This window comes from Hypomesus nipponensis, chromosome 8 (genome assembly GCF_054491055.1).
Source record: "Hypomesus nipponensis isolate SF chromosome 8, ASM5449105v1, whole genome shotgun sequence".
Classification (NCBI taxonomy): Eukaryota; Metazoa; Chordata; class Actinopteri; order Osmeriformes; family Osmeridae; genus Hypomesus; species Hypomesus nipponensis.
In genome coordinates, this window is record NC_140368.1 from 11,802,836 (window position 1) to 11,815,815 (window position 12,980).

The 12,980-nt window shown below is 50.9% G+C and overlaps 1 protein-coding gene across 1 annotated transcript in view; it reads right to left on the minus strand.

Moving 5' to 3' along the window:
* vav3a (vav guanine nucleotide exchange factor 3a) overlaps positions 1–12,568 on the minus strand; it is a 53,597-nt gene extending 41,029 nt beyond the window's left edge. The window contains exons 1-2 of the mRNA XM_084702870.1: positions 12,075–12,568; positions 3,004–3,120 (exon numbers count right to left, since the gene is read on the minus strand). Coding sequence (XP_084558996.1) covers positions 3,004–3,120; positions 12,075–12,281 — 324 coding nt within the window. The 5' untranslated portion in view covers positions 12,282–12,568. The remainder of the gene's footprint in view (positions 1–3,003; positions 3,121–12,074) is intronic.
* Between the last annotated feature and the right edge of the window lie 412 nt (positions 12,569–12,980).

Below are 12,980 nucleotides of genomic sequence, written 5' to 3' on the forward strand. Positions count from 1 at the left end.
AGACATCTGGACGGCGACAGCTGTTGACAGCAGAGCTGTATCGCAGTGCTGTAACACGGCTGTATTGTACGTACAGAAAGACATGTAGAAAGTTCCAGGACACAGCTAATGACTCATTCCCATACTAGATCACGAAACAGGAAGCACACACCTTCACCGGCACACCAGTGGGTAAAGAATGAGCCTTCTTCCACAGCAGAAAGGAGTCTTGGTCGCTTTCCAATGGATGGCTGTTACGGAAAGATCTGAGATCAGCGAGCAATACTGTGTCTATTAGTGAACCAGGACCAGAGAGAGAGGGGAGGGAGACGGAGATAAAGAGAGAGAGACAGAGAGAGAGAGAGAGAGAGAGAGAGAGAGACAGAGAGAGAGACAGAGAGAGAGAGAGAGAGAGAGAGAGAGTGAGAGAGAGAGAGAGACAGAGAGAGAGAGAGAGAGAGAGAGAGAGAGAGAGAGAGAGAGAGAGAGAGAGAGACAGAGAGAGAGAGAGAGACAGAGAGAGAGAGAGAGAGAGAGAGAGAGAGAGAGAGAGAGAGAGAGAGACAGAGAGAGAGAGAGAGAGAGAGAGAGAGAGAGTGAGAGAGAGAGAGAGACAGAGAGAGAGAGAGAGAGAGAGAGAGAGAGAGAGAGAGAGAGAGAGAGAGAGACAGAGAGAGAGAGAGAGAGAGAGAGAGAGAGAGAGAGAGAGACAGAGAGAGAGAGAGAGAGAGAGAGAGAGAGAGTGAGAGAGAGAGAGAGAGAGAGACAGAGAGAGAGAGAGAGAGAGAGAGAGAGAGAGAGAGAGAGAGAGAGAGAGAGAGAGAGAGAGAGAGACAGAGAGAGACAGAGAGAGAGAGAGAGAGAGAGAGAGACAGAGAGAGAGAGAGAGAGAGAGAGAGAGTGAGAGAGAGAGAGAGAGAGAGAGAGAGAGAGAGAGAGAGAGAGAGAGAGAGAGAGAGAGAGAGAGAGACAGAGAGAGAGACAGAGAGAGAGACAGGTGGTATTTTGCTCATCTCTGTGCTCAATTAGCGGATGTAGAGCTGGCCATGTGAGGACCTGGGGTGTAGCTTACCATCTACCTTTATGCCTGTCCCATTTCATCTCGACAGAGCCGGGCTCGCCGAAGTGAGCTATGATGATATTGGCCTGAAAGAATCAATGCTCTCAGAGCGGAGAATTAGAATGGAATTGTTTCAAGCCATCCTTCAGAACGAGGCTTACTCGCTGTGCCGGGTTGATCTCATTTAGCCAATGGCGTTTCAGGGCCTGTGTGTGTGTGTGTGTACGTGTGTGTGTGTGTGTGTGTGTAGGGGGCCTGTGTGTGTGTGTGGGGGGGGAGGGGTGTTTGTATGTGTGGGGGGGTTATGATGTTTAGGATGGCCTCATCAGGAAGGAAGCGATTGATTGTGCATCGATATACAGTAACTGACTGAGAGAAGAGGATGAGAGAGACAGGGGATGGAGGGATGAGGGGAGGGAGGGAGGGATGAGGGGAGGGGAGGGGAGGGAGGGACAGAGAGCTGTCAATGTAGAGGCTCCATCTGTGGTGTCAATTTGGTCCAAACGTACGTCACCATATTCAAGATATCTCTCTACATTCAAACACACCTGCCTACCACTCGCAGCCAGGCTAAAGGATGTTAGATAGAGGCGGCTCCCTAAAGGCGCAGGGAAGGATTGAGTGTGAGGAAGTACCCTCCAGCACTGTTCACCAGGCCGCTATGGGGGTGGAGGAAGAGGAGGCTGGAATCTGTGACAGACACGATAAGACTTCTATAGTCCTGTATGTGACAGCACTTTGTAGTCTGAAGGCTGGGGAAAGCAAAAAGACAAACATTTCCTAGGTCCTCGTCCAATTTGATGTCGTACGGTGAGGAAGGGATTAAGCGTTTCCACTCTGGTATACATATTCAACAGGGACTGTTGAGTGGTGGGAAATATTCAGTGGGATTTGGATGTGGAAATGCAAGAAAGGAGACAGCAACTTGTCAGCCGTCCAGCTGGCCTTCAATTATAAATGACTTCCTTCAGCTGAGCGCGATAACAACCCCAATTATTTACTGTAAGTACTTTAACAAGCCCGGCAACAAATTCGTTTTGCGTACTATAATTTCCGAACTGCGTCTTTGCTCCATTTTCGGAATCTAAAATGTTGTTATCGGAGTGTAATTGCATGCTACAGACCACCCACATATTTAAGGATCATGCAAATTGATTCACGATAAAAATAAAACACACTCTCGTCTCCTCATATTTTGTGTCCCTGTGTTCTTTGGGATTTTCAAATATTTTCAAAAAGACACTTCCTGGATGCCGGGGGGGGGGGGGGGAGTGTCAAAGGTTAACACCGCTCATCCCCCCAAGGCATTCTGGGTGCTCAGCCTAAGTGTTCCCATTGACCCTACCGGCCCTCTGGGCTTCATCTCCAGCAGAACCCTGACAGATGGGCCCGTAACAGAGTAAAGGACTGGGTCACACCAGTATCCAGTCAACACACACAGAGAGGCCAACACTGTAGGAAACACAGGTGAAAGGCACCAAACACAAACCTTGACGACACGCCACACACCGACACAAAACGCCACACGCAACGAAACGCAGCTACACAAACAGTATCCATACCCATACGCACACTCCTAACAAATGTGGCTCATCGACAGCTAGCATCCTGGCTGGCTGTGAACCCCCTACGTAGGTGTGACTGCAGCCGAGGTGCCGTCTAATTAAAACCCACCAGGGACTTTATTAGTGAGCAGGAGGACAGACCCTCGTCACCATAACGAACCACGGCTCCGCTTTGAGTTCTCAGCTTTCCGCTTTTCGGGTTCTGCAGCTAATGAGAGGAAGCTCGCAAACGCACCGGTACGTTCCGGAAGCTCAGCGGCAAAGCGGGCCTGGTGTGCGATATAACACCAATACGTGTGAACTACATGGGCATTTCTGTGGGGCGGACGCACTCATTCCTAACACCCGATTATGTTGTGCCTTTCATGGTGATCAGGTGTTGTTGACAGTTACGCTTACCTTTCCAAAGTCTCTGACGTCGAACAGGTCAAAGGCCTCGAACAGGTCAGTCTTCTTCATGCCGAACGTCTCGTTGCAGGCCAACAGAAAGGTCCGGATGTTCTTCAGGCAGAGGAACTGTGGCGAAAGCAAAACGTGGGTCGTTATCATTTGGCAAAACTGTCCCCTTGTGTGTTTGTTAAAGAACACATTCAAGGAGAAGGTTCCTCTACGTTGAAAATAACTGGCTGAGAATCAATGAGAAGCACTCTCTCCAGAAGGCAAGTGTCAACGCCTTGAACCAAACGGTTCCTGCTAGGTCAGACATGCAGAACATTTAGCTCTCCACCTTCTAACATCCCACCACAGAGGCATATTTGCATACGAAGGCCATGGCAACAGATGGTCCGATACAGTGCTTTCGGTCACGCCTCAGATCACCAAGGGATCTGGTTCAGCAGCGATGGTGAATGGTTGTGAGGGCACTTGGGGGGGTAGATAGAGGGCAGGCTGGGTGCGGGAGGAATGAGGGGGGTAGACGGGGTATGGAGGGGCGGGGTGTGGTGGGTGGAGAGGGCGCTGAGGGAGATGAACGGAGTGCATGTGGGGGGGCTGTAAGGGGGGGGGGGGGTGGGGGGTGAGCGCTCGTACATCACCACAGTGGGTGACGCCTTGACATTTCATCAGAGTGCTTCGTCTGGGACAGAGACGGTGGAGAGAGTCTTTAAGCTGATTGGCTAACATAAACCATGAGCTGACATAAGTCCCTTGGTGGTAAAGGTGGCTCAACGAAAGAGGAAGTTGACTCAAATATGACAGCGTTTCACGAAGACACTGGCACACACTAGCCACCTGACCCAGTAGAGCAAACCTCAACAAAGTCTTAGCTACAGTAGCCTACACATTGTGGACATTTTGAAGCAAAGTCCTGCTAGCAAACAATGCTATCGTGAACAATATCCCCGCAGTGCCCGAGTGTGTTAAGTGATGAATTCAACACAGGATATTTACTCTGTACCGAGCCTCTTGCTAGTTTATTTTTTAAGAGATCGCAATCTTAATTGGAGAGCTCTGTTATATACTGACATGGCCCCTCCGTTTAACAACAAAAAGGCCCACAGTAACGACAGAAGCTGCGATATACTTTGAAACTCTGCGTTCGATGAAACTCATGAAAGATGACTCTGCTTGACGCTGGTTGACGCTGTTTCTTAGGAAACAGCCTGGTTTCAAAGGAAGTGGTATTCATTTTCATTTCCCCATTTGTTGAACTGCACTGCCGAGTCAATGCAACGCAGCTATGCTGCCCTGAGCAGAGGTTAGACATGGTAGACTTGCTACGAGAGAGAGAGATCGTCCCACAGCGTCCGCAGACGAGAAAACCACTCGTCTGTCAAATGCCAAACACAGAGACAAGATATAGTGATTTCGAGGTGGCTAACTCAGGCCTTTTTATTCATCACACGAACGAGCAGCATTTAACCCTCCCGTAACCTTGCTGGGAGTGTTTGAAAACCGCACAGGAAATTGCTCTCGCTGCTTCAGTCACATTAGCTGGTGGCAGATCAGTGCACACGGAGGGCTCACAGAAGGTGGAGAAGGAGGTGGAGGAGGAAGAGGAGGAGAGGAGGCAGAAGGGGCGGCGGGGGAATAACACCCGCATGTTTACACACGTCCGCACGTCGTGTGTTCTCAGATGAGGCCCTCTCGCTGGCCGGCCGGAGTCTGAACGGAGATTCCGATTGAGAACCAGGGGGCATCTGAGAGAGGAACAGCGTGAGAGGCCGTAACTGGAGCAGCGCTGGGGCCAATCAGACGGAGGCGGCGGCGGCGGGGGCGGGGGATTTAACAAGCGTGCGGCAACGCTGAGAAAGGCAACAGATCGCCGAGCTGTTTTCTGCATTAGGAACACTCAGACCCCCCCAGGCCTCATCTGCTGAAGCTGGTGGCGGAGACACGCTGGTCGTGTGTGTGAGTGTGAGCGTGTGCGTGAGTGTGGGTGTATGTTTGAATCTGTCTGTGTGCGTGTGTGTGTCTCGCACACTCGGGCACATTGTCTCTGCACTGTGTGTGTGTGCTCTGTGTGGAATGCTGCCTGGACCAGGATGTTCCACAGCTCCTGTCCTGGAGGACCCGCCCGCCCCGGAACACGGCCCACAGCCCCCCCCCCCCCCACACACACACACACACACACCCTGCAGCGTCCCAGAAAGACGTGCGGTGACTCAGCGCAAAACGGGAGGGGTCTTCGGAGACCGGAGAGTTCTTCCCCGCCGAACCACGATGGTGTAGTGTTACCTCTCTGAGGTGGTGGGGGAGGTTGGAGAGGGAGGGGGGGGGGGGGGGGGGGCAACCTTCTGCTTTTCCCGTCATGTGCTATGGCTCCTGGGCGTGGAGCGTGCTTTGCATCCACAATCAGTCCTGCTTTTGCTTCTGTGTTCACCCATGTCGGACCAAGCTCCATGGCAACCAGCTGAGCCGTTTTTACGATCCTGTGTGTGTGTGTGTGTGTGTATGTACTGTACGTGTTGTAGCGGCTAATAAAATTCTACACTACACTGCCTTACATCCAGCCATTAAAGAACCTGGGATCAGCCCTCTCATTGGTCGATGCTTAACGAGCGTCAATTAACTGCAATCAAATGGCCCCGGATGGCTTACAGAGGAAGTCACGAATGCTACCCGGAATCTAATCACAGATATTAAAGTCCATCTACATCAATTCAGGCAGATACACATGCAGACAGCTGGGGGGGGGGAGGGGGGGGGAGTGCTGCAGATGTGCTGCCTGGCACCGAGGGTGGATAGTATTTGGCCTTTAGCTCGGAGCGCTAGGGCGTGGTTTGGCGACGGTCTCAGTCTGAGACTCCTGGTCAGGATCCAGTACTTGGTTTGTTAGACCGACGTCGACTGAAGTTGAAGATCTTTAACCGTGCTGATGAACACTGCAAAACACCACAGGCCGGAAAGCCACTCTCGCTAATGAAATGCCCACACAGAAGAGACTGAGAGAGAGAGAGAGAGAGAGAGAGAGAGAGAGAGAGAGAGAGAGAGAGAGAGAGAGAGAGAGAGAGAGAGAGAGAGAGAGAGAGAGAGAGAGAGAGAGAGAGAGAGAGAGAGAGAGAGAGAGAGAGAGAGGGGACTATTAAAGCACATCCTGATATTCCAGACTCCAGACACATTCATTAGGAGATGAAGGGCCTCTTTATTTCTGCACAGTGTCACTACATTATTAATAACATATAAATGTTAGGCTCTTGCAGTCTCGGGCCTATGCAGCTGTTCCTGCCCCAGGTTGAGTTGTCTGATGCAGGGTCTAACTGGCCTCCTGCGACCTAACATATACCAGGAGAAGAGAATGGGGGGGTTACACTGGATAATTAAGCGATCTTTAAGCCCGAGAGGCAATTTGTAAAGCAAAGGAGTCTCTCCAAACATGATCTATTTCAAATAGGAACTTCAAACAATGTTTGCATGTACGTGTGTCAGTGTGTGTGTGTGTGTGTGTCTGTTTGGGGACATTTAAACCCTGCTCTCTTGAGTGATGCTCGTCTGCTGCTCCGTACTCTTGAAGAACACACTTTCCCATCAGTGACTTCTCACTGAAACATCAACACTTGTTCTTCCTCCTCCTCCTCCCCCTGCTCTCCCTCCTCCTCTCCTCATCTTCTTCCCCCAGCTCTCCCTCCTCCTCTCCTCCTCCCCAGCTCTCCCTCCTCCTCCTCCTCCTCTCTCCCTCTCCCTGCTCTCCCCCTTCCCTCCCTTGCTACCCAGTGTTATGCTCTAAGAGGCTACACCAAAGAAAAAGGGGGGGGGGGGGGGGGGGAAATGACATAAATCAGACTCCAGCTGGAGAGGGTGAGAGAACCAGGTCAATTGGTGTATGACCCTGCGTGTGTGTATTTGTGTTTGACTCTGTGTGTGTGTGTGTGTGTGTTAGTCTTTGTGTGTGTTTTGGCGCGTGTGTATTTGTGTCTACAGCTGCTGTACACCTCATACATATCCATCTAGCCTCCGCGAGCACATAATACATAATCCATGCATCATCTCCCCAAATACAGAAGGGTGCTGCATGAGACGGAGAGAGACATGAGCAACTGCAACACAATACACCGTGCACACGGCTGTACAGGAGCGCTCTGCCACACACACACGGACCACGCACGTTAACACGCAACACACACCGCCCGCACTAAAGGACACACACACACACACACAGACCACGCACACTGCACACACTCACTCAGTTCCTGTAACTCCATATGTCTATTTTTAGCCGGATAGAAGAAATCGCGTCTCATTTGGCTCAAGGTTTTGGATGCTCCAGTGGACCTGGGATGGAAAGGTTGTGGTGGCGCTACAGGCCGTATCTCTCTCCGCTCCTCCGTCTCCATCCCTCCATCTCTGTTCATCCCTCTCCGTCGCCCTTTTTGCCCATCCCCCCCCCCCTCCATCTCTCCATCTCTTTTCCGCCATCCACCCTCCCTCTCCGCCCTCCGTCTCTTCATCCCTCCACCTTTCCTTTACGCCATCCTCCATCCCTCCACCTCTCCATCCCTCTCTACCTCCCTCCACATTCATTCAGATGGTACAGCGTGCATGTCTGCGTTAGAACATATTCTAAATGTCTCGCTTCCGTGTCTCTTGGTTGTCAACAGTCAGTAGATGGAATTGAGAATGACTCGGCTAGACTAGCCCTTAAAACGCTATTCCCAATGACAACTGTTTCCCTGATAACGATGTCAGTATTGACACAAAGCTTTCACAGAGCACTCTGCATGGGGACACATTAAATGACGGTTAGATTTCCAAAATGTGATAAACATTGATTAGGTACAAATCAAACCCTACTCAATCTGCTTCGTAGTAGTCCTTATTGGATCAGGGAGCACTTTGAGCCATATCACTGCTCTACAACGAGATACTGCAAAGGTAGCTTGCCTCTCGCTGAAAGATATAAACGCAACAAATTGAAATGTATTCCCTCCATTTGTAACTATCCTTGTTTCCCTTCCAAACTCTGAAGACGGGACATCAGGACATGAGATATCAAGTTCCACCCATTAAAGATGGAAGGATTAAAGGTTAATCCTCTTAGATTTCCATAATGTACAATGATGAACCATGTAGAATAACTCAGACAACAAACAGCCATAACCTTCCTTACTGGATACACTAGAACGGGTTACCTTGGTGACTGAAAGAAAGGTCAGTGTGTGTGTGCGTTTGTGTGGTGCAATATTTTCTTCACCGTCCTCCGATATGGGCCAATGCCATCATAAAAGCGGTGTGTGTGTGTGTGTGTGTGTGTGCGTGTGTCAGTGTGACGACATGGCGGAACAAATTAAACAACATCAGAAATTCATATGAGGCTCTGCAAACCCCCGTGCTCCACTTTAGGTGTTGGGTTGCGTTCAGACAGGCTCTGGGCATGCAGCATGACATCATGACATATTGGCTGCTTACAGACAGAATCCACGGCTCTGCTCTGCTCGGGCCCATGGCTACAGACAAACTATTCAAGGTCAACCATTGAAAGATGACAAGCATGGAAAGGAAATTGCAAAGTTGTGATATTCTGCTGAGATGGTGTGGAATTACTTCTCTGTGGCTCATTCCTCCACGCTGGAGAAGGGAGGAAGTGTGTGGAACCGAAAAGTCAGCTGACAGATGGGGCGATGACCTCACCCAACGTTATCCTGGGCCTGATGCATCCTTCCCACCACACCCGGTTCTCCCCCCTTCCCTCTCTCCCCCCCCTCTCTTCCTCCCTCTCTCTCTCTCTCTCTCTCTCTCTCTCTCTCTCTCTCTCTCTCTCTCTCTCTCTCTCTCCTATCTAGCTCTCTCTCCTTCTCTAGCTCTCTGTCTTTCTCTCTCCCTCTGTCTTTTTCTCTCTCCCTCCCTCTGTCTCTCTCTGTCTCCCTCTCACCTTTCGTCTCCCTCTATTTCTCTGACTCTCTCTCTCTCCCTCTCTCATCTTTCTCTATTTTCCTCTCTCTCTTGGCCTCTCGTTCTGCAAAAAAAAAAAAAACAGTGCTCCAGGAAGAGAATGACTGGACGGGTTTGACTTCCTTCCTGTTTCCCTGTTCCCTTGTTTCCCACCAGGCCGTAAGGACCCACAGACAGTGTGCTGCAGGCCCAGCTCAGACCCCTTCACTCTGGCTGCTCGAAAGCTACGACTTACTACCTCATTCAGGCAGGATGTGGCACACTGCCTTGGGACAGAAACGACACACAAACTCGCCTGTGTGTGGACATGTCACTTCTTCATCGCTCAGCCACAATACAGTCCTCACGACCGCTCCGGGAAACGGTTGCGTTTCGAGGCGAAACGTTGACCATAACGGACTCTGACGGGGAACGAAACCCGACCGCTCGAAAGCCCCGAACGCGCACCGAGGTTCGGCCGCCACGCCTCCGAACTTCCACCGAAGTTCGGCCGCCGGACTCCCCGTGAAAACCCCAGAGAGCGAGCGGAACAGCGGAACAGCGAAACGGAGCGCCCCCATGTCCCGCGTCCGTCTACGGAGGCCCTCCGGGGACAAAGGGGGCCCCGTTCCCTCCCCTGTCACGCCCGCGGCTGACGTCACGCGCGCTGGCCCTCCACCGAGGGGGAACGCGTCGGGCGTTGACTGCTGTGCGTGAATGATCACGTCAACATCCATTTGCGACCTTTTCATTCCTCTCCTGGTCTAATCTCCATTTTTGATAAATGACTGCGTCCAGCCTCTGGTCTGCACTTCTCTGTGTCACCGTCCGTCCCTGGAGGAGGGGATCCCTCACTGAACTGCTCCTCCCAAGGTCTCTTCCATATTTGAGAGTTCTCCTCCATCATTGAGGTTTATAGCTTTGGTGAGGTGGCGCAGTTCTACGGGCGACTGGTGAAGCATAAGCCTCTGTGGCATGGCTATACATACACGTCCAGTCGGATTTGACCGTTACACGGCTAACGCTAACAAAGGCCCCCGTTACCAGCCTCCTGCCCTGGGAGATGCTACCCTGTGGCCCAGACAGGGCCTTTGTTCTGGGGGCTCCCAGTGCCTTTGTCTCCCCTCGTCACAGGTCCCCTGGGTAGGGGGCCGTCCGTGGGGGGGGGGCGGGGGGGAGGGGGGGGTGTCCCATGTGTTTGTAATGGGCCAATGATAGAAGCCACTGCGTTCATGAATTATGCAGTATGGTGTACACGTCTCCACCCTCGGATATGTAAATGTCACCTCTATGCCGCAAACAGGAAGTTGTTCATTCTTCTTTGCGTTTTTGTATTCGACACTTTTCAAAATGTCTTTGTTATAGAGGGGTAGAGAGGTGTGTGGTGAGCTGGGGCTGGGTCAGGGGGCTGGGGGCTGGGGCTGGGGGCTGGGGCTGGGGGCTGGGTCAGGGGGCTGGGGCTGGGGGCTGGGTCAGGGGGCTGGGGGCTGGGGCTGGGGGCTGGGGCTGGGGGCTGGGTCAGGGGGCTGGGGGCTGGGGCTGGGGGCTGGAGGCTGGGGCTGGGGGCTGGAGGCTGGGGGCTGGGGCTGGTCTGGGGCTGGGGCTGGGGCTAGGGCTGGGGCTGGGGGCTGGGGCTGGGGGCTGGGGCTGAAGGCGGAGGCTGCGGTAGAATGTGTGAGAAGTGTAATATACACATTCAGGATTTATAATCAACAGACCATTCAGGCCAAAGTTGTCATTTGTGAACTGTTTGGATTTCAAGAGAATTAATGTGTGTGCGTGTGTCTGTGTGTGTTTTAATTACTGTCCCCTAATATATCATCACTGCTGAATCAAAAGATGACAAACGCAAACAGGCATGCTGTTACGTAACAGTGAAAAGTTTGTTATGATCAGCACACACACACACACACACACACACACACACACACACACAGGTTGTTCTGCTACGCAGTGTGTCATTATGCACATGTCTACCAGTGGAGTGGATGCTACCAAGCCTAACAATCCTTTCTCTCCACGCCCCCCCACCACACACACACACACACATCAGCACATCACATCAGCTAACCGTTACTGGTGATCTACTTCTCCCAGCATAAAGGCAGTCTCTCTCTCCCCCCTACTACCAGGCAAACGTTCAGAGTGAATTTGTCAATTTGTTTGGGATACTGGAAGCACTAAAAATGTCAATAGCAATTGCAGGTCCTGTCAACTCATTTTAATGGCCCACTTGTATCTACAACATCAGTACTGGAAGTTCAGTGATCAAACTCGATGACAGAACGATTGTTGCAGCCCGCAATATCGACGTGGAAACTGAAATTCAGCTCTCGTTTCCTTTTGCTTGGAGATTCAGCATACAGTTCCTATATTACTGCCATCCCATTCAGAGTAAATGTGTGAAAAGAATGCCTACATTCACTTATGGATGACTTAGTACTATCAAGGATAACTTTAAGAGCCAGTACAATCTCTGTGTTTTATGATTGTGCGTGTGTTTGGGTTTTGATCCGTTTTCCACTGTAGGTCTGTAGATTCCTAGTGGGCCACTGTCCCCCTGTGAGTTGTCAAGGAGCCAACTCCAGATTTATTATGAGGCCTCCTTCTAATCTGACCCTGGCTGTGACACGCTCCTCCAGAGAGCAGATGGTAGTTGACGAGCAGAGGAGGGACACGTGGCCTGAGCCCTCTGACAGCGCTCATAAAGAATCTGGCAGAAAGGAGATACTCAGTAGCAGACAATTAAGTTGTCTGGAAAAATGGGGGTTAGGGTTAGTTAACAGTCTCATGTTTGGGATACTGGTCACCGTTGCCGTTCGTGTGCTGTGATTTGTTGTTGGTCATGAGGATCGCTTTGAACGGATTCTCACCTGAACACGCGACCTGCGATTCACCCCCTGTAGAGGGCGCGTACGAGGTTGGACTCCTAACGGTTTTTGGAGTGATGTGAACCCAACTTCCCTGATTGTAAAGAGATGTGACACACAGGGCACGTACTCTTGAGGACGTTGTTTGTCCCGGCTCAAAAGCACTAAATCGGTGTGGAATTTCATAAATGTGCCAACAGGTTTTCATTTGTGCTGCCGTGGTTGTAGCTACTAACACTCCAGAGCGCAAAGGCAAATTTACACGTTGTCATTTAAATCCACGTATTTTCTTACCTGCGACATCTGAGGTCTAAGGTTGATCTCCTTCAGGTTGATGGACTGTGGTCTGAGGTTGTTGAGAAGCTGACACAGCAGGACTCCGTCCCTCAGGGTCTGGGCTAGGTCGAATACCTGGGCGGACTCCCATGTTACCCGGTGGTTCGGTGGAAGCACCTTGCAGTTGATCAACCACAATGCACATTGTCTCCAATACTCCATCATAATTCGTTAGGAGAGACAAACAAATTCCGCGGGTAATATTTGAGAATGATCGCGCACGCTACTGCAACGTATCCATACTTGAACCTGCCCTGTAAACGGTGAAAGCGAAACTCGATAGCAAGGTCCGACTCCACTTTTCTCCGTATCATAGCAGACAAATTAACGTCACGATGACAAACCTCCCTGGCTGCTACCGCGCGTCCTCAAATTCCATGGATGACCAAACCATCCGCCGTTGACAACTAGCCTACAGTCCGTGCGCGCACTCTTCCAATATCCCTATCTCTCTCTCCTCCCTCTCTCAATTGCGCTTTCTGTCTCTGTCTCGCTCTCTCCTCCCTCGGTCCATACCCACCCCTCACCCCGCTCGCCTCTCTTCTTCCGTTCCACGTTGAACGCATCGATAGTAGGTTTTCCGTTTATAGCTGCCTTAGTAAATATTTTTATACTACAAAAATAAATAGCGTTGGGGAACAAGCCAGGGGCGAGTTGAAATATCAGACAAGTTAAACTTAAAAAACAAATTATAAATAGGCTGTTTGTTTTATTGAATTTATAGAATAGGGCATTGGGGTCATAATTACAATCATTTGTCACATTTACATTCCTCGTAAATGTTGAGATAAACATATGCAAATAAACTTGGTCAGTCGCATAAGCGGTGACCTCAGTGACAGTCTATTAATAATTCATGTTAAT